Source organism: Caretta caretta, chromosome 3 (assembly GCF_965140235.1).
Source record: "Caretta caretta isolate rCarCar2 chromosome 3, rCarCar1.hap1, whole genome shotgun sequence".
Lineage (NCBI taxonomy): Eukaryota > Metazoa > Chordata > Testudines > Cheloniidae > Caretta > Caretta caretta.
The window spans coordinates 13,406,668-13,430,483 of NC_134208.1; the positions used below are offsets into that span (position 1 = coordinate 13,406,668).

General features: G+C 43.8%; 1 protein-coding gene across 3 annotated transcripts in view; it reads right to left on the reverse strand.

The window, feature by feature from the left end:
* The window catches only part of TFAP2D (transcription factor AP-2 delta), a 59,794-nt gene continuing 35,978 nt past the window's right edge, over positions 1-23,816 (reverse strand). For all 3 annotated transcript variants that reach the window (XM_048845753.2, XM_048845756.2, XM_048845755.2), the window contains exons 7-8: positions 20,654-20,767; positions 1-5,497 (exon numbers count right to left, since the gene is read on the reverse strand). In XM_048845753.2, coding sequence (XP_048701710.1) covers positions 5,278-5,497; positions 20,654-20,767 — 334 coding nt within the window. In that variant the 3' untranslated portion in view covers positions 1-5,277. The remainder of the gene's footprint in view (positions 5,498-20,653; positions 20,768-23,816) is intronic.

The following is a 23,816-nucleotide window of genomic DNA, read 5'->3' on the forward strand; positions in this document are numbered from 1 at the left end:
TCAGGTTAAATCAACATAGATTTTATTGCCGTGATATGTTCTGTTGAATGTGGTTGTTATCTAAAGAGACTCATGTAAAACGGATAGGTCATATAGGAAATAGAAATATAAAAGATTATGTTCTTTACCACTGAATTATAAATAAAATAAAATTAAATTGAAGGAGAAAACTAAAACCTAATCCCCAAACAATAAATAGGACATTGCTTGTTTGTGACCAAGTGCACAGTCACATTTAATACAATCACAACAGCTGCTGTACAGAATGGAGTTCATCATACAAATTAAATAAAATTTTAAAAAATAACAGCAATAAAAAAGGTCGGTTCTTTCAATGTGACCTTCACTTGGCAAAGAAAACTGAAATAATATTCTTCTCCCTCCCAATCAACTATATTTTGAGTCTTGTAGAATCTGTAATGGGGGCAGAGGAGAGGATATGATTATAATTACAGTCCCGTATAATTATTGTCATTGATTTTCCTTTGTGTTGCAAGGTTGGATCGTCTATTAATACTGTTTTTTTTCTCTTCCTTTAAAGTAAATAATTAGAGCAGCCGAATTGCCTCTCTGAAGGATAAAAGAAAGTCAGATTCTCAGGGAATTAATCATCAGCCCTTTTGGATTGATGATTTGTAAGACCAAAAAATGTCTAACATGATTAGAAAAAGCGTTCAGAGACAATGAACTATCAGGAAATAAAAATGCCATTTCCTTGGTCAAGTGTCAGCTGTTCCAGTGAGTCAATTTCAAAAGGAAGAGACAAGCAGGGACAATATTTACACAAAAGCCTATGATTTGGGAGGACTATACATTGTCAGGTTGCCATATCTTTTAGCAAAAAATGGACGAGAATCTTCAAAGAACGGATGCCTTGTCGGGTTTGGAGAGCTGACAGTCTTTTCCTAATGGATATTTGGAGTTCACCTATGGGGAGAAGGGGGGAAAGCTAGGGGCCAAATTCATTCTTGGTGTCACTCCATCAAAACAATTGAGTGACACCTGCAAGGAGGTAGGTACTAAAGCTGCAGCAATCTGCTTGCTAGCATTCCAACATCAAGAACAAGTTTCTCTGGATCTTTGAACTTTAACTGGTAGAGTCATGACCATTCATCTGCTGGGCTCACTGCAACAAGTGTGTAGGAATTCCACTAATTCTCTCTCTACCTGCTGTGTAAAGGGAATACGTACTCTCTCCTTAATGTGCATTTGTATCTCTTAATAACATTATGGGGTGCTACATGAGAACACTCAGGTCTAGTGTTTAGAGCAAGGGCTGAAAGTGTGGACTACAGGGTTTTATTCTCAGTTCTGCCACTGATTTACTGGCTGACCTTGGGCAAGTGATTTAGGGCCAGGTTTGGATCCCCTTGCTCCCAATGAATAATACCCTAATTCCATCAGTAAGGTCATCGCTATTAGTCAACGGGACTACTCATAGAGTAAGCTGCTACTGAACCAAAGTAAGAGTAGTAATATCTGGCCCTTAATCTCTGTGTCAAAAGGAGAATTATACTCATTTACTTACCACTTCTTGGGGTTTCTGAGGCTTACTTAATAAAGCTTTATAGAGCACCTTGGATGGAAGATGCCGTATAAGTGCAAAGCATTCTTAATAGTGTTGTCAGTGAGAGCAGGTGCTAACAGAGCTGCAGAAATGTCAAAGGCTGGGTGGCCTGGTTCAATTAAATAAGACCTGATCCAAACATTCACACAAAACTTGATCCACAAATCTATTCTGGGGGGTTAAAAAAAACCTGTGGTTCATTTTTTTTGCCTTGGATTTCAGCCATGAGAAAGATGTTTCTAACCTGAGTAGAGTGAGGAATTCGTGGATATGTCATCAGAGAGCTTGTTCCAGGCCTAATTTCTAGATCAGAAATGTACACATATATTTGCATTTACTTTGGATAAACACCCACCATTCTGGATACTTCTTTGAATCTAACTTCAAGCCATTGCCCATCATTCAAGCTGATCTAATTCATTAATTGGGATTGGCATGCTTTCCATTGGTAGCAAGCTTGAAACCTAAGTGGTAACCCTCAAAAAGCTAAACTGACATAAGCAAGTTTTAAACCCATTTCAGTGCATCTATATTAGGGGTTTGCACTGGTGTAACTAGCCTGATTTTAAATCAGTTCAATTACATTGATGCAACTTTTCTGTATAGATAAGGCCTGAGAAAGGAAAAGGAGGGGACGGACACGTTTGTGTGCATGTGTAGGTAGGGTGGATAAGAATTTAGCCTGGGATTTTCAAGGAACCTAAGGGAGTTAGTTGCTCAAATCCCATTGAATTCCAAAGGTATTTTGGCATCTAATTCTCTCAATGTCTTTGAAAATTCCAGCCATTTAAACAGAACTTACAAATATTTTCCCCTCCAAAGAAAGTAAATAAATCCATTGAAAAGACTGAGAACAAACAAGCAAACACAGAGAGTACATGAGCTTCAATTAGGTTCCCAAACAGCCTTTTGAAGTGTTTTGCATTCAAAGGGTTTCAGGGGAGCAAAGAAGAGAAATAGGAGTATGAGCTGAGCAATAAGAAAGACCACAAATGAAAAGAATCTCATTGACTTGAAACCATTTTGGATCAGCCTTAAGTGATTCCTTTCTAAGAACTTCTAGTGGACAATAGGGCATAAGTGTGGGATGCCGGGGTTTAAACAGCACACAATTTCTATTAATGTTAAGTGGGTAGAACAGTAACCCAAGATACAGACAATGTCCTCCATAGCTCCAACAGAAAATGTAAGTATTTTAAGAGTAAAGATTGTAGAGACATTAAAATGTATATTGAACACCATGTTACTTGAAATAGGGTCATGTAAGCATTATTTCTTGGCTCAGATATTTGATCAATATTATAATTGAGTGCAATGTCTGGGCAGAATTCATGACCACAGATACTTTGGTGCCTTTGTAGAAAGTATTTCAAAATTTGTAATGTCATTTGAAAATAATGGGGAAAAAATTGAGAATGTATTTGTAGTCTCCCTCCCCCACACACACCATTTTATAGAACAAGCTGTACAGCTTGTCAAAAATGGTCATAATTCAAAACTTTGATGAAAAAAATTGCAAAAATGTTATTTTTCCCCCTTGTTTCCCACCCGTACCCCCAGGAGTTCTAATATTAATTTATTCAAGTTTTTTGGAGCTAGGGAATGTGCCTCTTTTTATCTGTCAGCTGAATTTCATTACACTTTCATAATGTGGTAAATCTGAAGATATTTTTAAAAAGGAAATTGACATTAGGGGGATACTGTTATCTTAAAAAAAATCCGGGGCCAAATCCTGAGAAATACTGAGCACCTGTAACTCCCAATAGTTTGGGGGAGTTGGGTTGGGCACAAGTCACTTAACACCTCTTAAGGTTTTGCTTTTTGTTTATTTTTGCTTATTTATTTCATTATTTTTTGTATTTCTCTCAGCTTGGGAATGAAAATCAATGAATGAGTTTCTGTTTTGCTTATAGTCAGTGGCTAGTGAATTTCATTTTCAAGTTTCTCATGTTCTAACATAATCCTGCCTTGTCTGAGCTGCAAACATTGCATGAAAATGTTTTTCTTTCACAACTGTTTCCACAGGAATTTTAAAAAAAATATCTCAGGGAAACTTTTGCACAGGTCTTAGATTTTATATAAAAAATCTTTGTTTCTGCAAAGGGCTAAATTTGACTCAGTAGTGACTCTTTAACAGCTGGTAGGTTTCCTGAAACTCAATCAGCTCTCAATACATTTATGAATCCTGCTCCCAATGAAATTAATGGCATAACTCCCACTGGCTTCAGTGGGAATAGGACTGGGCCACAATTGACTCACTTCCTTCAACACTTCAACTCTTCCTGAAGGCCAATTTTTGTAATCCCAGTTTGGTTGTCCTATCTACTTACAGCCAAGGCACTCTTGCAAGTGCAACAGTATTTTTCCTTCCCCAATAAAGAGATATGATGGAAACCAAAAAGAAGTGATAAGCTAATGAAATAAAACTCCTCTGGCATGAATTGGCTGGATGGAACTAACCCAAGACAAGACAAAGTAGAATCAGACCGGAGACACTTTTGGCTTGAAGTGAGTTGAGCCTGGAGGATGCTATGGCTGGCTCCATTTTAGATGATGAGTGTGGCAGGTGGTAAAGTAAGGCTTTAGAAATACGTAAGCAAGGCCTTTAAATCTCTGGCTGCCGTGGACAAGACCAATCTATCCCTAGACATCATTTATTTGAAATGGGATTTAAAAGAACAAAACAACTCCCCCTCCCCCCCCCCCGATCTGTGAGTGGGTGTTTTTGGAACCTCCTGAGTCCCAGATGTATTGCTAAAGACAATCAAGCTGCAGAAACAAGCCACTGAAGAAAAGAAAATCGTCGTAAAATCAAAGCACAACAAAAGACCTCTCCAACCACCTGCATCAATCTATTTGAATACAGACCCAGATATGGTTGACTGCAGTTTTGGAATTCAACTGCCAATACTAGGGGCCGATAAGGAATAAGGGACAGAAGCCTATAGTTTAATCTGACCTCCAATGATTACAGTTACTAGGGCTTTTGCTGAAATTATCAAGGCTCTTTCATTTTAGACTGTGATGTCCTTCACATGAGAGGCATCAGGGCTGCTTCTTGAACAATCACATGCTTTGGCATAATTCCAATGCAGATTTACCATAAATTCCCACACTGGGCTGTGGACCCCAACTATTGAGTGGTCCACTCTTCCCAGGACATAAAGGTTCTTCTCTTTCCCCTTTCCAAGTTTCCATACTGTCTTCTGATGGTCAGCTGATTGGGCCAGCTTGGTGGGGCAAAGAAGGCACTCTTTCCATTTTATCCGTCACATGGGCGAAGTTATAATGCCAGCTCTGTGTTATCCCATGACTCTGGTGCTTGCCCCATCCCTAACTCTGCTGCCGGACAAGGAAGTGCTTCAAGTTAGCCCCAGACAAATCATGCGTGCCACCTCATCTGAGTCCGGAAGTGCTTATAAAAACAGTGTTCGTGTATCACTGGGAACGATCAAACACTACGTGCACAAAATAATAATTTAGAGCAACATAAATAAAAAGATGACAATTTCATCACACAATTTACTGTACACTGCTTTTCTCAGAGGTTTTTTTTATCTTTTTCTTTTTTCCCCTCCCTTTTTTTTTTGTTTTGTTTTTGTTTTTGTTTTTTGGTCCACTGGAAATAAATCACCCGCAATGATATATATATTTAAAAAAGAAAAATATCAGCAGCAAGACTCTCTGGAAATAGATTCTGTTTGATGTAGCTAGTCTGTCTTTTCTGTTTTGCCCTCTTTCACAGCAGCCTCTGAAGTTTTCCTCAGGGGGGTTTTCTCCAAGTTGGCGTGTCCTTGGCCAGATTCTGCTGCTCCTCCGCTTTTGTGCGATGTGTGTTTTTCCAAGTAGTTCAGCATTTCACTGAGAACAGTTTGGAAAGTGCTTAGGGCAGCACATATTGCAGGAGTTCCAAAGCCGTGAGTGATCAAACTATACATGGGAGAGAGACAGGGAGACAGAAAGAAAAGAAATATTGAAGAGTTTACTGGGCACTGATTGTCTTGTAATGAAATTCAAGACTTTTCCCCTAAAATATTTATTGCCTTTGGAGGAAAGAAATAAAAGAAAACCAGACTTGATGCAACTTCAAAGGGGGTGTTTTTGCAGTAGGAGGATCAGGTCTGAACCACCTAGAGCCAGCTTCTCAGAGGATGTACCACCACTGACTTCAATGGGGCTATGCCAATTCACGCTAGCTGAGAATCTGTCCCCTACGCTCACTGGAATTGCTGGGTTTTTATCACAGTAGGGTTAACAACATCTTTCTGTGGTAGATTAAATAAATTCTGTATAGTTTGCTAAGTGTTCCATTAAAAGAGACCATTAAAACCCAAGGGCCTGATTGCTATGCACAGGCATTACAGATCCTAAGGTAGTTTTAGTTAAGATAAAGGTTTGTCCTAGTGTTATTGTAACGCTGACAGACCCCGGTAATTGGGATCAAACCTGGGACATCTGAAGCTTATTGTATGAGTCTCTACTGCAGGGATCAGCAACTTTTGTCACGCAGCCTGTCAGGGAAACCTGCTGGCAGGCCAGGACGGTTTGTTTACCTGCAGCGTCCGCAGGTTTGGCTGATGGCAGCTCCCACTGGCCGCGGTTTGCCATTCCAGGCCAATGGGAGCTGCGGGAAGTGGCAGCCAGCACGTCCCTTGGCCCATGCTGCTTCCCGCAGCCCCCATTGGCCTGGAATGGCAAACCGCGGCCAGTGGGAGCTGCCATCCTGCAGACGCTGCAGGTAAACAAACCATCCTGGCCCGCCAGCGGATTTCCCTGACAGACTGCATGACAAAAGTTGCCGATCCCTGCTCTACTGCATGAGCTAAAAGCCACATGCCTCTTAGCTAAGGCTGTAGCAGACACATTAATCTCTAGATAGTCTATGTGCTACTAGAGGGGGGACAGTGCACCCCACCAAGCCTGGGTTACATCAGAACACAGTCTTTTTTCTGCTGCTCCTCCTGCTCTGCACCCCAAAAGTGGCTACATTTTAGTGGTGCTGCACAGATATAGTTGATAAAGTGCTTTGAGATTAACGGTGCAGCACTCTTCTATGGTTTATTTTATATCTTTTGTTATATAACAATAGGCAAAATCCTGCTGCCGGGGAAATACTGAAGAGGCAATGTATGGGATAGCTGCTGTTTTGGACAATAAAGAGGATTGAACCAGTGACCTCACAAGCAAAAGGCGTAAGTGCTTATAGCTTGAGCTAAAGACCCACAGTTGGTAAGCATGGCTGTAACAGACTTAGATCCTCTGTGGATCAGGCCTTGGGGTGGACACACACGCACACTGAATCAGTGAATTTCACTTGCAGGAAGTGAATGCTCCCTGCTGCTGATGGTGACTCCTCTGGCTGGCTAAGGAACGGCACTGACAAGCACCAGAGAGCCATTAACCCCTTCAGCTAAAAAACAATGGGCTATCATGGGGGATTCCCTCTGTGGTGGAGATTAGAGAAAGTGGTTTAATGCACTAAAACACCTGCAGTTCTGTCAGGAAGCACCTCCTGTATTTTGCAGAGCAAGGACAAGTCTCAGCATTTTGGCTCCCCAGCCTGACCACACATTTTAGAAATAAGTGAGAGCTTGTTGCCAAGAAGTTGGAGGAAGCTGAGTGGGCATTAGGGTTGCCGGGTGTTCAGTTTTGGACTGGAAAGCCCAGTCTAAAAGGGATCCTCACAGCTCCGGTCAGCAGTGCTGACCGGGCTGTTAAAAGTGCGGTCGGCGGTGCAGGCAGGCTCCCTACACAGCTCCTGGGAAACTGCTGGCATCTACCTCTGGCTCCTAGGCGGCGGGATGGTCCCCAGCACCAGCTCAGTGGCTCCCTTTGGCTGGGAACCATGGCCAGTGGGACCTGAGGGGGTGGTGCCTGAAGGCACGGGCAGCATGCAGAGTCACTTGGTCGTGCCTCTGCTTAGGAGCCAGAGAGATGCTGGCAGCTTCCTGGGAGCCATATGAGGTAAACGCCAGCTGAAGCCCGCATCCTGCACCCCCCCTTGCACCTGAACCCCCTTCCCCAGCCCAGATCCCCCTCCTGCACCCTGAACCCCTCATTTCTGGCCCCACCCCAGAGCCCACACACCCTAGCCCAGAGACCATACCCCATTCTGCATCCCAAACCCCTGTCCCAGCCCGTACCCCCTCCAGCATCCCAAACCCCTCATCTCTGGCCCCATCCCAGAGCCTGCACCCCCAGCCGGAGCCCTCACCCGCTCCTGTACCCCAACCCCATGCCCCAGGTTGGAGCTCTCTCCTGCACCCCAAACCCCTCATCTCTGACCACACCCTAGAGCCCACACCCCAGAGCCCATACCCCCTCTGATACCCTAACTCCCTGCCTCAGCCCAGAGCCCCCCCCCCCCACATTCCAGTCCTCTGCCCCAGCCCAGTGCGAGTGAACAAGGGTGGGGGAGAGTGAGCAACAGAGGGAGGGGGATGGAGTGAGTGGGGGCGTGGCCTTGGGAAAGGGGCGGGGCAAGGATGTTCGGTTTTCTGCAAACAGAAGTTGGCAACCCTTGTGGGGATCAGCGGAAAAGTTCCAAACACAGGACACTTGCGCTTCAGACAGGCTTGACTTTCTGCCTCTCCTAGAAGCAGGAAGTACCACAAATCTTAGGGAGAGTCATGGTCTTTTGAGATATCTGACTGAAGTGTGGAGAGTTCAGTAAGTCAGACACCTTGGAGAAGTCCCTAGACATTTGAATCTGAATCTCCCAGTCTTCCGAGGGTTCCCATCAATACTAGAGTAATAACTAGTGCCTATGTAGCATTTTTCAACCATACGTCTCAAAGCACTTTTCAAAGGTAGTAAGCATCATTACCCCCATTTTACAGATGGGAAAAAACATTAACAAATGACTACTTAACAATTACTGAATAATAATATCTGGAGGCCCCATTGGGCCTTCATTTTAGTTATAATAAATGAGGCAAATCTAATTATTTTCATACTGTAAAGTTTTTTCCTCTCAGGACAGGGACAGTGCCTTTTTTATGTTTTGAAAGTGCCTGGCACACTGGAAAAAAGATTAATATTTACACCAATCTTGCCATCTTATGCGATATTTGCTATTTTCCTTAAAGTCCAAACTTCTGGAGTCATGTGATTACAGAGGATCTCAATTTACATTCTGATAGTGTAAGTTTCAAGCCCTCATGACTGCGAAGAAAAGCTCCAAAATACAAACCCTAAAGGCTGCGATACCAGCAGGCAAATAAAAGGAACCCCAAATGTCAGGAATGGGGGGTTAAGCTCATTATTTTTAAGCCACTTTCTTGATCTTTCAGGGCCTGGTTTATGATTTTGGAATGGCCAGGGTTGTGTACACTGGAATACACAAGAAATATTTGTTAGCTTATATTCAAGCGAAAGACGTGAAGTTCCTCTGAGAGTTACCAGTATGCACTGTCATATTGTTTGTTTTCCACATGATTATAGGAAAGCCAAAGGCCCATGAATATGTAAGAATATGCATTTGTGCAAAGGATTGTGTGAAAGTGATTTATTAAAGCCCAGCCCCCCCCCCCCCCCCTGTTTTTAAACATTCCGGTCATCCAGTCAGAGAATAGAAACAATACCATGTGACTAAGATGGCCTGTCACATCATGAAGAGCAAAGAGGGAATATTATATTGAACGTGCCCAGGGCACAGCTCACCAGCAGCCCATCAGTGTATACAAGTGGGCAGATCTCAAATAATGAACAGAACTGTAAAACACAACACCTGTCTGCAAACCATGGGACAGGCTGGAAAAAGAGCTTTATACCTGGCGTCAAAACAAGCCAGCATCATAACTAGAGCTGACTGGAAAAAGGTTTCTTTTTCTGTGGAAAAAATCATGTTCTGAGTGAAAAACAAAAACCGAAATATTTTGATTCTGAAATGCCACCTCAGGAGTTGTAGATCAAGCGTCTCATGCTCCCATTCTTCTCTATCGGTTGGGCTCCCTCACAGGATCACATCTCCCATCATGCACCCCGGTCACACGACCGCCCTAATACCCAGCCTCCCTTCCTCCAAAAGAAACAGGTTTGAAGACAATTTTTTGACCAGCCCCACTGTGTATAATTTACTGTCCCCGTTCTACTGATGAGGTACAGCAAGGCTGAGTGAAGACGTCCTTTACTCTTTATCACAGTAATTCACCTGGCCCCACCATTTTTTTTTAACCCTTTGAAAATGCTGGGAAGCTTGGATAATTTCCCTTTACCAGCAGCAGTAAGTTGATTCCAGTCAGAGGAGAAAGGATGGACCTATGTTGAAAGCACAGGGCTGGGAGACAGAAGACTCAGGGCAAAGTATTTAACTGCAGGTCCATAGCATCCACATTTAGGTACCGAAATAAAAGTTCTCAGAGGTGCTGGGCATCAAAACAATCTGGCGGGGGGGCTCAACATCTCTGAATCAAGTCACTTTTATTAAGGTACCGAAATATGGATTGAGGAGCCTAAAATCAAGCAGTTGAGTTTGGAAATCTTGGTCTGAGGTATTCACAAGTCTGCTGCCCTCCTCCTTGTGTGACCTCTAAGTAAGTCACTTCACCTTTCCAAAATAGGGGTAATAATATATCACAGGAATATTGCAAGGCTAAATTAACTGGGTCTTGTACCATGCATTGAGATCTTCACATGGAAGAAATTATTTAGGGTCAATGTGTTATAACCATTATGCTTTAGTACACCCAGCATATATTCCTGCCTATAGGCATGCCTAGTGTTATGATGCAATTATGGCAGCTCATGTTTTAACAATGTCCTTACTTAAAATTAAAACATCACAGTGTGCCTGAAGGCTTGGACTCTAGTTTGGCAGCTACCTCGAGCACTCCTGCTCACCCCAGGCGGGTGGCGCACCATTGCATCACAAAAGAAACATGCTCACTCTTCATGAGTGGTGCCATCTGCACCAATTTTTAATACCCTAATTAAAAAAGCAAAAACAGAAACAGGCACCCACTTCCCAAGCTTCTGGGAACATGAACATCCCCAAAAAACATAAGTGACTATCCAAATTTCACAACACGCTGCATCTGACTGGCAGCAACCACACACAGCTCCCAGAGGAGATCCCAGCAACTGAAGAGAGAACTAAAACAGAGCCTGATTCATGCCTAGTGGCACCTTACTCCACAAGTGCTCCCATTGACCTCAAGAGTCCTTTTGTATTTCATTTGCAGGTTGCCTGTAGGATCTAAGGGCTTGATTCGGATACTTTCCCTCAGGTTAAGTGGCATAGGGAAGCCCCCTGGAACATGTGTGGAGTCTGAGTAAAGGTGTCAGATACTACAGGGATAGAGAACTCTATAAAACTATACAGCTAGCCTCCAGGCTCAAAGACACTACTCCAGTCAGCTCCCTTCATAGCCAAACACCTGATAGGAAAATGTCATCATAAAGGGATGGGCTTTTCCATACCATGGAGAGCAAAGATGGGTTCTGATGGGATAGAAAAAAGGGTTCTAGAATCTAGGGACCTCCCCCAAAAACATCCTGCTCCACAGAGCTCAAATCTTGTGGCTGATTTCACCTATCAGGAGAGTCCATATGGAAAGAGACTGTCTCCAAGGCAGCCAAGCCCCAGACCATAAAACGTTTTGTCACAAGACTGACAACACTCAGAATTTCACTAGAGAGCAAATATAAAGCTAGTGCCCTCTATACACCATAGTACAGCATGCACGGCTTGGCACATGAGCTGTTATGTTCTGCACTAGCTGAAGTTCCTGGGTGTTCGTCAAGGATAGTCTCAAGAAGCGCACATGATATGGTAGCAGGTCAGGCTAGGGAGTGTAAGAGTCTGGATATCCAGGTGGCGGTCTGGATCTGAAAAAAAAAAAAGTCACAACCTTCTGGCTGTGGGTGAAAAGCATTGTCCTCTACACCTGTTGCTGCTAGAGAATCCAGGTGCAAATAGAGGCCCCAAAGAACTCGTAGGTTGAAGACCACTTTGAAAGAGGTAGGGCTCAAACAAACCAAATGCCTTCCCAGTTCTCTTTCCACCTATGCATCAACATCACCTCCGGCTTGTGTGGCAGACAAAACAGAGGTGATAAACTGAATGAGCTTTAGGCAATTCACAACCATCCGCACCTCTCTCTTGGGCAGAGGAACTGCGCTGTCGGGGTCTGATGGAAAAGAGAGTTCAAACTGAGTGCCATCAGCATATTGATGGCAGTGCAGTCTTGCCAGCCCCAAGCGTTCAGAAGTCACGAGTCAGGCCCCCAGAATCACAAGATTTAATTTAAAATAGTCAGCTTTTAAAAAATAATCATTTTTAGGTTCTTTTGATTTGCCTTCTGGGTTTTGAACCTTAGGGGTCACATTGCTCAGCTTTTCTCCACAAACACAAGGGCTAGAAGCTTACTCTCTTAAATCAATGAGAGAATCACCTGACTCCTGGAATTAGGGCTTTAAGGAAAGCATCAAATATCACAAGACGCACAGTAAAACCATGAGAGCTGGCAACACCGGCAATACAGCCCCCGCAAAACCTTTGACAAAATGATAGCTGCACAAAACTACATGAATGAGACTTTGGGCAAGCCGAAGAGAAAAAACCCGAGCCAAAGGAACTCTATTGTTCATTGCTGCCTAGGCCAGTAGTACAGTCTACGCTTTGTGACCTGTGGTGTCAAAGACAGTTAATAAGAAAAAAAGAAAGGATCGGTATGGACAGTGTCACCAGATCACTCACCAAGGAAAGCAATGCAATTTCAGGCCTAAAAACCAGGCCTAAAGCCAGACTGAAAGAGGTCAAGGAAGGTGGAAAGCTCTAGATGGCGCCAGAGCTATGTGACCACAGACTTCTTAATGCACCTGGCTTCTTCCAGTTCATGCATCTACACTAAAGGCAGCTTTCAATAAGCAAGAGGAATGGAATCAAGGCATCAGCTGCTGCACATTCCAGTGGTGACGTAACAAAGGGAGAGTGGTATAAATGCAGTATAAATGGGTGTGTAATGATAACGTCGGTAAGGCTCTGGAGTTTGGGTGTAATACTGGAGTTTTTAAAAAAAAGTGTTGAATTTCAAAACCTATATGCACTGATTTTTTTTTTAACTTTGAAAAAGAAGGAAGTTACAGCAGTCCTGCTCCTGATTTCTGCGCCTCTGGTTTCTAGGGTGACCAGATGTCCTGATTTTATAGGGACTGTCCCGATTTTTGGGTCTTTTTCTTATATAGGCTCCTATTATCCCCCACCCCCTGTCCCAATTTTTCACATTTGCTGTCTGGTCACCCTACTGGTTTCTAGCATGCCACTTTCCTTGTCATCATGTCAATATCATGCCAAACAGCCACCGGAAACTGACAGCCTCAATCACAGCGATTATCAAGCCATAAAAATGCCCGCTGAAAAAATGTCTGTTGAAAGTTGCTTTGTGTCATCCAGAGTGTTAGGGAGAAAACAATTTCATTCACAATTATGCTGATTATTTTTACTGCATGTTTTCAAGCTGTTATTTTATTTCTCCGTTGACTTAAGATTTCCAAAGGTTTTTCTTCTTGCTTCTTTTGCCAGTTCCCCCCACTGGCACAAGTGTCACTTGCACGAAAATAATATTTCTAATGCCACCATGCCAATTTTCACATCACCTGGCTCCAGAAGCTGGAACTTTAAGTAAAATGCCAAAACTGTGAGGGTTGGCAACACTGAGATGTCATTTTTATGGTACCATTTTTCAGAGTAATAATACAAGGTAAGAGTGGGATTTTAAAAGTACCTAAATAATTTAGGAGCACAGGTCGCACTGATGGGATCTCTGCTTAGGCCTTGTCTACAAACAAAAGTTGTCCCTCTTTAACAATATCAGTTTAATTAAAGTGGTACAATCCTCATAGTGTGGATTCAGTTGAACCGGTTTAAACACAATGTAACTATGAGCACGTCTTCACTGGCAACGTTAAAGTGCTTTAAAGCGGCTTGTGTGGTCATGGCGCAGCTCCCAGTGCTCTAAAAAACCCACCTCCAGGAGGGGCATCGCTCCCAGCGCTGGTGCATTGTCTATACTGGCATGTTACAGCGGTGAAACTAAACCAAGATTTGCAAAAGTGACTAGTGATTTGGGAGACCTCAGGGTTCAGGTGCTTCACTTGGGACACCTTGAAAGGGCTTAATATTAAAGAAATACTGAGCACACACCCTCTGAATATCAGGCCTCTCTAAAGTATCTCAAACTGGGCACCCAAAACCTGAGGTACCCTAAGTCATTAGTCACTTTGAAAATCTTGGCCTAAATTGTTATTAGTAAAAGCCATTTAAAAAATGTACTGTACAATACTTTTCCTGGCAATGCCTTTCTTTCTTTCTTTCTTTCTTTCTTTCTTTCTTTCTTTCTTTCTTTCTTTCTTTCTTTCTTTCTTTCTTTTTCACATGCCAACATTATTTTGAAAGCAGCTACCATTATGATATCTAGGGCCTAAATTTAAAATCCGAAGCATGTAAAGTTTGTAATGCTGATGTTAGCCTGGAGTTTCCTTAAATCCCCTAATAAAACATTTCATTTTACTTTGCTTCCATGACTTATTAGTGCTTTGGGAATACCCAGAATGTGAAAGGCAGTGTGGGATGATGGACACTGCCCTTTCAGGCTACAGAAGCCCTTTGGGTACTTTCTTTGCCAATATAATTTTGTGCTTGGAGAGATTTTTCTTTTCTATTTAAAATTCATAGAGTCGTGTTTGACCACTAGAGAGCACCTATGGCAGGTTTGATGACAAAACCCTGTGCAAGGGTAATTAGGACCTCATAACTGTGTTTTCACTACTGCAGGTCTTGAACTTGGGCCCTCTGGATCATGATGCATGAGCCCCCACTACTTGAACTAAAAAACAAAGGTAGTAGCAGACTCATACACTTCTGTATGTAGGGTGACCAGACGGCCCGATAAAATTGGGACTGTCAGGATTTTTAGTTCTTTGTCCTGCGTTCTGACTGATGCATAGTCGGGACACCATTTGTCCCAATATTGCGGCTTTGGCCGTTCCGGCTGCATTTTTTTTTTTTTTTTTTGCTTCAGCAACTCCACTCCGGCTGCCGTTTTTTTTGCCTCCCCCATTTGTCCCGATATTTTGTCAGTTTCATCTGGTCACCCTATCTGTATGTGGGCTGGTCACTAGAAGCAAACAAAAAGCCACTGAGAGGCAGGCATCAATATGGTTTCACAAATGCTCCCAGCCTTTGGGTGGCATTGAGTTTTCCCAGGATTCGCATGCTCGCTTCCTGAACTAAGTGATGCATTTTGCCTCAAGCTGTGCAAAAGCTCTCCCATAAGTCCTGTCTGTACTAAAGTCTTTCATCATGTTTGTAGCCAGGTTATGGAATGATTAACTCCAAACCTAGTTCATATCCATACACGACACGGAAACACATTTCCTAACCCATGGCTCTGCAACATGTACCAGCGTTTGCTGCCTGTTAGGTAACTCATGTTATTGGCATCCTTTAACTCAGATCTAGCATGATCCGTTTGTAGTATAGATCGGAAAACCTAACTATGCTTTTTTAACCAAGTTTAGCATTTTCCTGTTTCCCAATTCTCCCTGCAGGAAGCCATCTCAGAAGGCATTGACAAGGGAATTTTGAAAAACACCCCAAATCCTTTGTCCAGACTCAAGCAGTATAGGATAATTGTTCAGATTTTCCCAGAGTGCACTGATATAAACATGGCTGCATGGTATCAGTGGATGGTCGAACGCAGTTAACACTGCAGTGTAGAGTTGCTGAAACTGTGTTTTCTGTATTCAGGTCAGATAGGCATGTCAGAAGCTAGCTGCATAACCGTGGTTGTAGCAATAGTGTAGATGAGCCTATGGTTTATGCCTGTCTACTAGAGTTGTGTGAAACTCAGCAGTTTTCAGGCTCACAGGGTGGTTCTTTGAAGCTTTTCCTTGCTTTCAGCTTGCATGAGCTTTGAGTTTTGCATTTGAGCAAACCTAGAAACTCTTATTCCTTCAGTGGGACGATTCCTGTCCTTAAACACATGCTTGAGTATCTTGATTAACGGGGGTCTCAACACGAGACGCCACGGCCTGATCTGAGGTTGAAGAATTAAAACACTGGAACACAGGAATTACCACACTGTGTCAGACCCGTGCTCCATCTGTCCAGTATCTGGTCACTGATGCTGGCTAGTACCAGATGCAAGAAACTCTGCAGTTGGCAGTTATGGGATAAGCTTGTTCCTAGAGAAAAATTCCTCATCGTACCCAATAAATAAAGGCTAGATTCTTCTCTATGCATGAGAGTTTATATCCCTTCCAATGCTCTTGTTTATGTCCTAAAATTTACTATTCTAGCTCTGGACATTTATGTTGTCCATGTAAATGTGCAGTCTTTTTTTCAATCCTGTTAGACTCTTTTCTCACAATGCTTTTCTTCTTATCAGTTTTGAATTTGCCGCCTTCCAATTTCATTCCACATTCGCTTGTTCTTGCCTTATGAGAGAAAGTAAACAGAAGTTTCCAGTCCACTATGGCTATACTAAACTTGAGTGAAACTATATCAGTTTTGTATGTTTTCCACCTAAAGTCATTATCACTGTAGAGTAGAGTGAGAGAGAGAGAGAGAGATTCCAGGCAAAAGCCTGATATTCTTGCAGTGTTTGCCAAAATGTTTGTGAGCTTTCAGAACAACTAGTGCAAGTCTGAAGTTTGTAACCCCCAATAAGTTTCTAGTGGTTTTGTCACAGGATAGAAAGCTATGCAACATTATAAACTTCTTCATAGTACAGGAGGTAAAATGTATTCCGAGAAAGATTATTATATTGGAATATAGATGGGACAGCAGGTTTGTACTCTTGTTAAAAAATGTCATGGAATATTTGATGGCCGCCAGTGGTCATTACCTCAGTTTTATTGTCTCATCTGGGAAATATTATGTTTGGTGAGCACTGAGCACCCGATTGTCACTCAGGTTACAAATAATGCCACTAATGATTATCTTTGCAATCAAAAAGGGCTACCAATTTATTTAAAAAAAACAATTTTGCAATGTTGATGTATATAATAAGAATGAATAATGAATACATTTCATGAGCATCAAAGCCCTGGACATTATGACAGCGTATAGGCCAATTTAATCCCTGCCCTAAATGATTGCAATATCTTTGACTTTACTCAAGTCATACCTACTTACATCAGTGGAGAACTTGCCTGAATGAATAGGGCGATCACTTCATCAAGCAGTTTGTGAACTGCACAAAAGCTCACAGCCTGAGTTTGTGTCATTGTACACCACATAATGGAGGAGTGATTAATAGTGTCAAAGGTAAGAAGGATATATTCTTTTTTAACAATATGTTGAACAAATAGGACCAGATTTTCAAAAGGGCTCATCATCCAACATGCTCTTTTGTAAATCTGGCCTATAGAGTCTATAATTAGGGAGTGAGTCTCCCACAGGGATAGATGATTTCTTCTCTTATCAGTGTAGAGGCCTTTCTGCTTATCGTGATCAAGTCCCTTCCTATCGTGACGATAGTGATGAACAGCTACTTCTCTGTGTGACCACTAGAGGGCATAACAGCACCCTGGAATGTTAGCAACCATGTCTCAGGCTAAGATTTTGATGCAGATATTTTTAATAAAAGTCACGGACAGGTCATGGGCAATAAATAAAAATTCACAGAAGCTGAGACCTGTCCCTGACTTTCACTAAAAATATCCCTGACAAAATGGGGAGGCGGGTTCAGCTCAGCACACACTGGTGCTGGAGCTCCGAGGTCCCTCGCTGCTGTAGTGAGTGAGAGCTCCAGGGTCCCCCACAGGTGGCAGCTGAGCAGCTCTGGGGGGTTCCCACCACCTACAGTGAGTGAGAGCTCCAGGGAGCCCCCCCGCCATGGCTGGGAGCTCCAGGGAGTCCCCCGCCATGGCTGGGCAGCTGCAGGGTCCGCCTGCCACAGTTGGGAGATGCAGGGGGCTGGGAGCTGGGGGGGCGAGGGGGAACGGCTGGGAGCTCCAGCCGCAGCACAGAAAATGTCATGGAGGTCAATGGAAGTCACAGATTCCGTGATCTCCATGACACAGTCATAGCCTTAACCATGTCTGAAATGTCTGGGATCAAAGTCTGGACAACATTTCATTTAAAGATGGGTCCAAGCCCATCCCAATGTTTCAGGGTGTTTGGATCCAGAAATTGGTTTGTCCCGTTATAGAATTAGAGGACAGATCTGAAATTCTGACTCAGGTTCAGATTACAACTGCCACTTCTCTAAACTGGGGAATGTCTGGCTGAAGCCTGTTTCTTATTTTATTGTCCTAGATTTTTTACCCTCTTGACCTCGCTTATTGACTGATGTAAACCCCATCGGGGCCAAAGCCAATCAAGTCACCAGTGAAGGAAGTTCTGCCTTTAGGCTCCAATTCAGCAAGGTACTCAACCTTGTGCCCAAATTTAAGCACTGAGTAGTCCCATTGAAGATAAAGTTAAGCATCCTAAGGGTATTCTGGCAGTTGGGATTGAAGTCCCAGTGTAGCAGGGCAGCAAAGGGAAGGATGAGAATCTTGACTTCAGTATTGGGTCCATTCTCTCTGTGTCCCTTTTAAACCCCATTTAATGTACTGTGCAAAACATACAGTGATTAGCTGCACTGTGTCATATTTGCTTTGTGTTCATATAATGTGGCTTATCCGTTCCCTCAACAGGATGGTCCCATTTATATCAGCTTATGATTGATGGGAGCTCTATGTGTGTGTGCATCTGGGTGTGAGTAAAGGGGAAACAAGCCCCGGGAGACACTTAATACTGCATGGCTCAGAGGACTATTAATGGGAACTCGGTCCAGGATGATAAGGACTGAAAGCCATTACTCTTATAGGAGTATGCCGTAAGAGAGAGTGGTATGTGTAGTTAGTTAATAGATAACGTGCCAGTAGACGGTGCTAGAGAGCATGTAACATTGTTCCTGCGTTTTGTAGCACCAAATACAATTTGTTGGCATGATGCACTCCAAATGGCTACTTCTGGGATCAGTTTACATGCAGCTCTTGTGGTGTCCCTAGCCTCTGTTTGCCAGAAACTGGGACTGGGCAACAAGGGATGGATCACTTGATGGTTACCTGTTCTGTTCGTTCCCTCTGGGGCACCTGGCATTGGCCACTGTCAGAAGACAGGATACTGGGCTTGATGGACCTGGTCTGACCCAGTATGGCCACTCTTATGTTCTTATGTTCTCTTATGCTAGCTCTTAGCAGTTACCATTTGATGGCTGTTCAGTGGCTTATGTGAAATAAACTGATAGTTCCAATCAAGTTATTCAGTGGTTAAATATCCACCGCACAGAAACCATTTCCTCCATTGTCAGTAACCAGAAGCTTTGTTGGCAGTCTTGGCAGAAAGGCCAGGGACTCCTGAGCCATGAAGACTTGATTATCCTCTCCCAATCTCTGGGTCAGGGCTGAGGTGTAGCAACAGGATGATGTAAAGCTTCTACTGCTACTATCCCTGTCTTTTGCGAAAACACTGAAGGGCTGTCTGGCTGACATAGACCCCACCTGAAGCTCATGTTAGTTTATGTGTGAAGAGAGGAAGGACGATTTTGTAATCAAGATATTAGACCAGGAATTAGATCAAGATAATCATAGATCAAGATATCTTGATTACAAAATCAAGATTATCTTGATTACAAAATCAATATAATCTTGATTTTGTAATCAAGATATTAGACCAGGAGCTCCGGCTTCCACCCCCAGCTCTGCCATAGACCTTAGCCAAGTCACTTACGGCCTGATTTTTAAAGGTACCTAAAGGTGCAGATAGGCATCTACTGAGATTTTCAAAAGCTCCTGTTTCAGTCAGAAGGAATTTGGCACCTGGGTGCTTTGGAATATCCCACTAGATGTCTAGCTGCATCTTTAGGTGACTAAATACCTTTGAAAATCTGGCCCTGAATCTCACTGCACCTCAAGTGGAAAGGGCAGGATAACACTTCCTTTCCTCCAGCCAAGGGGGGCAAGAACCTTTGTCGAAGTGAGGGGGCCACCGGTCTGGCGCCGTTGCTTCCACCTTTGGTCTATTTATAGCATAAGCAATTTGGGGCAGGGACTTCCTCTCACTGTGTGTTTGTACACTGTGGCTCTAATCTCAGTTAAGGCCCCTTGGTGCTCTGTATGTTTCCCCTCTTGTGGCTCTTAGGGGATGTGTCCACTGCCCCACAGTTTGGACTACAGGGGTGTGAATAGCTGTGTGTACCAAGGTGCTGCATTGTAACGCCCCCATGTGGACACTGTGGGTGCAAAGTGAAAGGCTCCTACTTCACATTAAAGTAGCCCTGTTTGAAGGGGACTATGTTAATGCAAACTAGGAGCTTTTTAATTTACCCCTGCAGCATCCACGTGGAGGAGTTGCAGCTCATCTCCCTGCTGTTCACACCCTTGTAGTCCGAACTGTGGGGAAATAAGAGAACAGGTGCCACCGTATTTGAATGCACAGTCTTTATGAGATCCAGCTTTGGAATTTTGTCCTTCAGAGCAGAAACACAATATCTATCAGTTCCTGTAGACCAGGGGTGGCCAACCTGAGCCTGAGAAGGAGCCAGAATTTACCAATGAACATTGCCAAAGAGCCACAGTAATACATCAGCAGCCCCACATCAGCTCCCCCCTCCCGCCTCCAGTGCCTCCCGCCCACCGGCAGCCCCACTGATCAGTGCTTCCCCCTCCCTCACCATGCCTCCTGCCTACCATAATCAGCTGTTTCACAGTGTGCAGGAGGTTCTGGGGAGGAAGAGGGAGGAGCGAGGGCACGGCAGGCTTGGGGGAAGGGGCAGGAGCCATGGGGGAAAGGGTGGAGTGGGGTCAGGACCTGGGGCAGAGCCAGGAGTTGAGCAGTAAGCACCCGTGGCACGCTAAAAAGTTGGCACCTGTAGCTCCAGCCCCAGAGTCAGCACCTATGCAAGGAGCCGCATATTAACTTCTGAAGAGCCACATGTGGCTCTGGAGCCATAGGTTGGCCACCCCTGCTGTGGAAGAAATCCAGTTTAAAAGACTTCCCATCCACCTCTCCAAGATCTCTCCTATTCAGTTAACCTCAGCCTTTGTCGTTCTGTGGGAAGTTGCACCACAAAACGACTTCAAAGGTCATACCTGAAGTGTGTTAAATGTCTCTGGATGTCGAGGTCTAATATTGGAGTTGGTCTTGAGGATCCAAGGGGCGATCTGTCTTGACTCAGTAGGTCCTGGAATTCTTTACATATTTGTCTAAAAGAAAAGGGGAATCATTTAAAAGGGATCCATGCAATCTCCATTGTGAGGCTGATACCCACATCAGACATCATGACAATTCAACTTTACTGGGTGTAGCATCTTTCAGACCAGCCCTAGCACAAAAATGGTTTAGAGTGCAATGATATATGACAGAAAAAAATGACCAAAAGCATCAGTAGACAGACATTGTGGGGAAGGGATAGCTCAGTGGTTTGAGCATTAGCCTGCTAAGCCCAGGGTTGTGAGCTCAATCCTTGAGGGGGGCATTTAGGGATCTGGGGCAAAAATTGGGGATTGGTTCTGCTTTGAGCAGGGGGTTGGACTAGATGACCTCGTGAGGTCCCTTCCAACCCTGAGATTCTATTGTCAGCAGAATCTTCACAAGCCTCTCTGTAGGACCCTGTCTAGACTAAAGAAATAGGTTGTGTTGGAAAACAGGTTTCCTGACCTGTTTTTACACATGATTTTTGCACCTAGAATGGAACAGTTTTAGCACCTTTAAAGATGTGTTAGCTGGGCCAGCTTCCACACTTTTAAAGGGTTAAATTTTGTCTACACTACTGGCAGGGTATGTCTGAAAGCCTGTTAACATGCTAGGCATACCCTAAACTTCTCTGCAAAATTTGTACAGACACTGTATAGGCAGGCAAGATGATATCTGCACGTGCAAACTGGCTAACTGCACATAAAGTGCCTTGCCTAGCCCCCTGTCCTGGGTCCTGTCCTGGGTCCTCTTAACCCTGAGTCCTGGGTCCTGTCCGGGGTCCTGCTAACCTCAGCTCTGCAGCCAAATGCGGCAGTGGGAAAGGTGGAGCAAAATGTTCCCAGAGCTATTTGCCCCCGCTGCTGTTCATTATGTCTATGTTATGACTACCTGTGGGTCATCTACCGGGTCTGAACCCAGGACCTATTACAACCCAACACAGCCCTCTCTCTATGGCTGACAGGAGGACAGTAATTCCATTTTGCAGCAACTTTTGAAATCTGGTTTTTTTCCACATCAAAAACTTTTGAATGTTTTCACTGAAATGGAAGTGTGTCAAAATGTTCCCTTCAGGCTGAAATCTGAGCTCTGTGTCCATCCATGGTAATTAGGCCTCATTCAGAGGAGAGTTTTTCATCCCACATCACTCTGACTTAGGCAGAGCAGGTATTTGAAGCAGCGTCTCCCATATCCCACCCAAAGGCCCGCACCATCAGGCTATAAAGTATAAGAAAGTTGCCCCTTTCTTTCTCTGTTGCCTCCCATGCCTGATAAAAACTTATTCAAAACAAATAGGTCTCCACAAACATTGAGACAAAAATGTTCAAACCAGCTCTAACATCTCTATTCTTGGGCTAAAGGAGTAACTCCATTAATTGGCAGCAATAGTGGGCTGCTATCCTCTTGCAGAACAGCCACTGGAGGAAAGCATGCAAACATACATTACACAACTCCGCTGTTAAAATCATCTCATCCTACGAATCTGAGGTCTACTGAAGTTTGAGTCCTTTTAGATGCTATTTTTGTAAGTGATTCCCTTAGGAGTCATCAAGTGGGTTTGAACTTGGGATCTTCAATACCAAAACCCCCTTATACTAAAGGTGGAACCCCATAAACTATAACAGACTAGTGACCTCTGTGCTAGTCTGGGTTTACTCAGCCTGCCTCTTGTAAATGGGGGCAGTGAATATGGCTCTGCGAGCTGACTTGTTGAAAGGTTTGCATCAGTGCAGACCTTTATCTAAAGAGAGGTATTCAGCACTTTTTCGGGTAAAATTACAGAGAAGTGTCTACATCTGGAGTATACAGTTTTAATGAATCAGTCCCTTAGAGGGGGAAAAAAGACTCTTTTAACAACAGAAATCAGTCAAGTGCTTTGGCTTATACATGATCTAACACACCTAGGATGCCTGTCAGTTCTACCTCCAGGTTCTACCTGTTGGAAACGTTCAGCTTAAAAGTTGTTAGGATTTGACTGCAGCAAGTGTCAGAACTGAGCCAAGTGCTCAGTTCCTCTCTCTTCCCTCCTGACATGTCAGAAGTCGTTAAATAGGACTGCGGATTGAAGGGGGAGAAAAGCAGCTTTACATTATACATGAAAACTGACAGAGAGCAGTAACCTACTTTAAAGTGGCTTCCCAGGCAGAGAAGTCGACTCGGTGGGGCTCCATAGTGACTCGCTCTGGGACAGCCTGTGATTCTGCAGGCAGCCCTGACTAAGGGTTGGCACATGGGCACTCTGTCCCAGGAGCAGACCAGAGAGTGAATTGTGACTCCAAGAGGCACAGTACTTCTCATTCTCTAGGGGAAAGCAAGTTACTACTCCTTTCCATGAGCAGCGTACACCTCGCTCTGCATCCAGTCATCTACTCAGGCCAGGGAGCGAGTGAGTGGGGTCAGGGTCCTTCCACGGCTTGCCCCTTTGCCACCACTGGGCTATATTCCTTGCCGATGCTCTACCCACTGCCTCCCCTCTCCTTCCTCTCTTGCTTGCCACCAGCTGTATCAGGCAAGTTGCCCCAGATCTCCTCATCATGGCCACAGTCACAGTCTGAGCAGCACCAAGCAGGGATGTGAGGGATGCTTTACTCCAATCATGGCCAAATGAGGACTGTTAACAACTTGGGGGGGGGAGTATATATCCAGAAGGTTTCCGAATACCAGCCGTGTTAGCTTATATCCGCAAAAAGAACAGGAGTACTTGTGGCACCTTAGAGACTAAAAAATTTATTAGAGCATAAGGTTTCGTGGACTACAGCCCACTTCATCAGATGCATAGAATGGAACATATAGTAATATATATATATATATATATATATATATATATATACACATACAGATAAGTTGGAAGTTACCATACAAACTGTGAAAGGCTAATTAGTTAAGGTGAGCTATTATCAGCAGGAGAAAAAAACCTTTTGTAGTGATGATCAAGATGGCCCATTTAGACAATTGACAAGAAGGTATGAGGATACTTAACTTAAGGAAATGGATTTAATATGTGTAATGACCCAGCCACCCCCAGTCTCTATTCAAACCCAGGTTAATGGTATCTAGTCT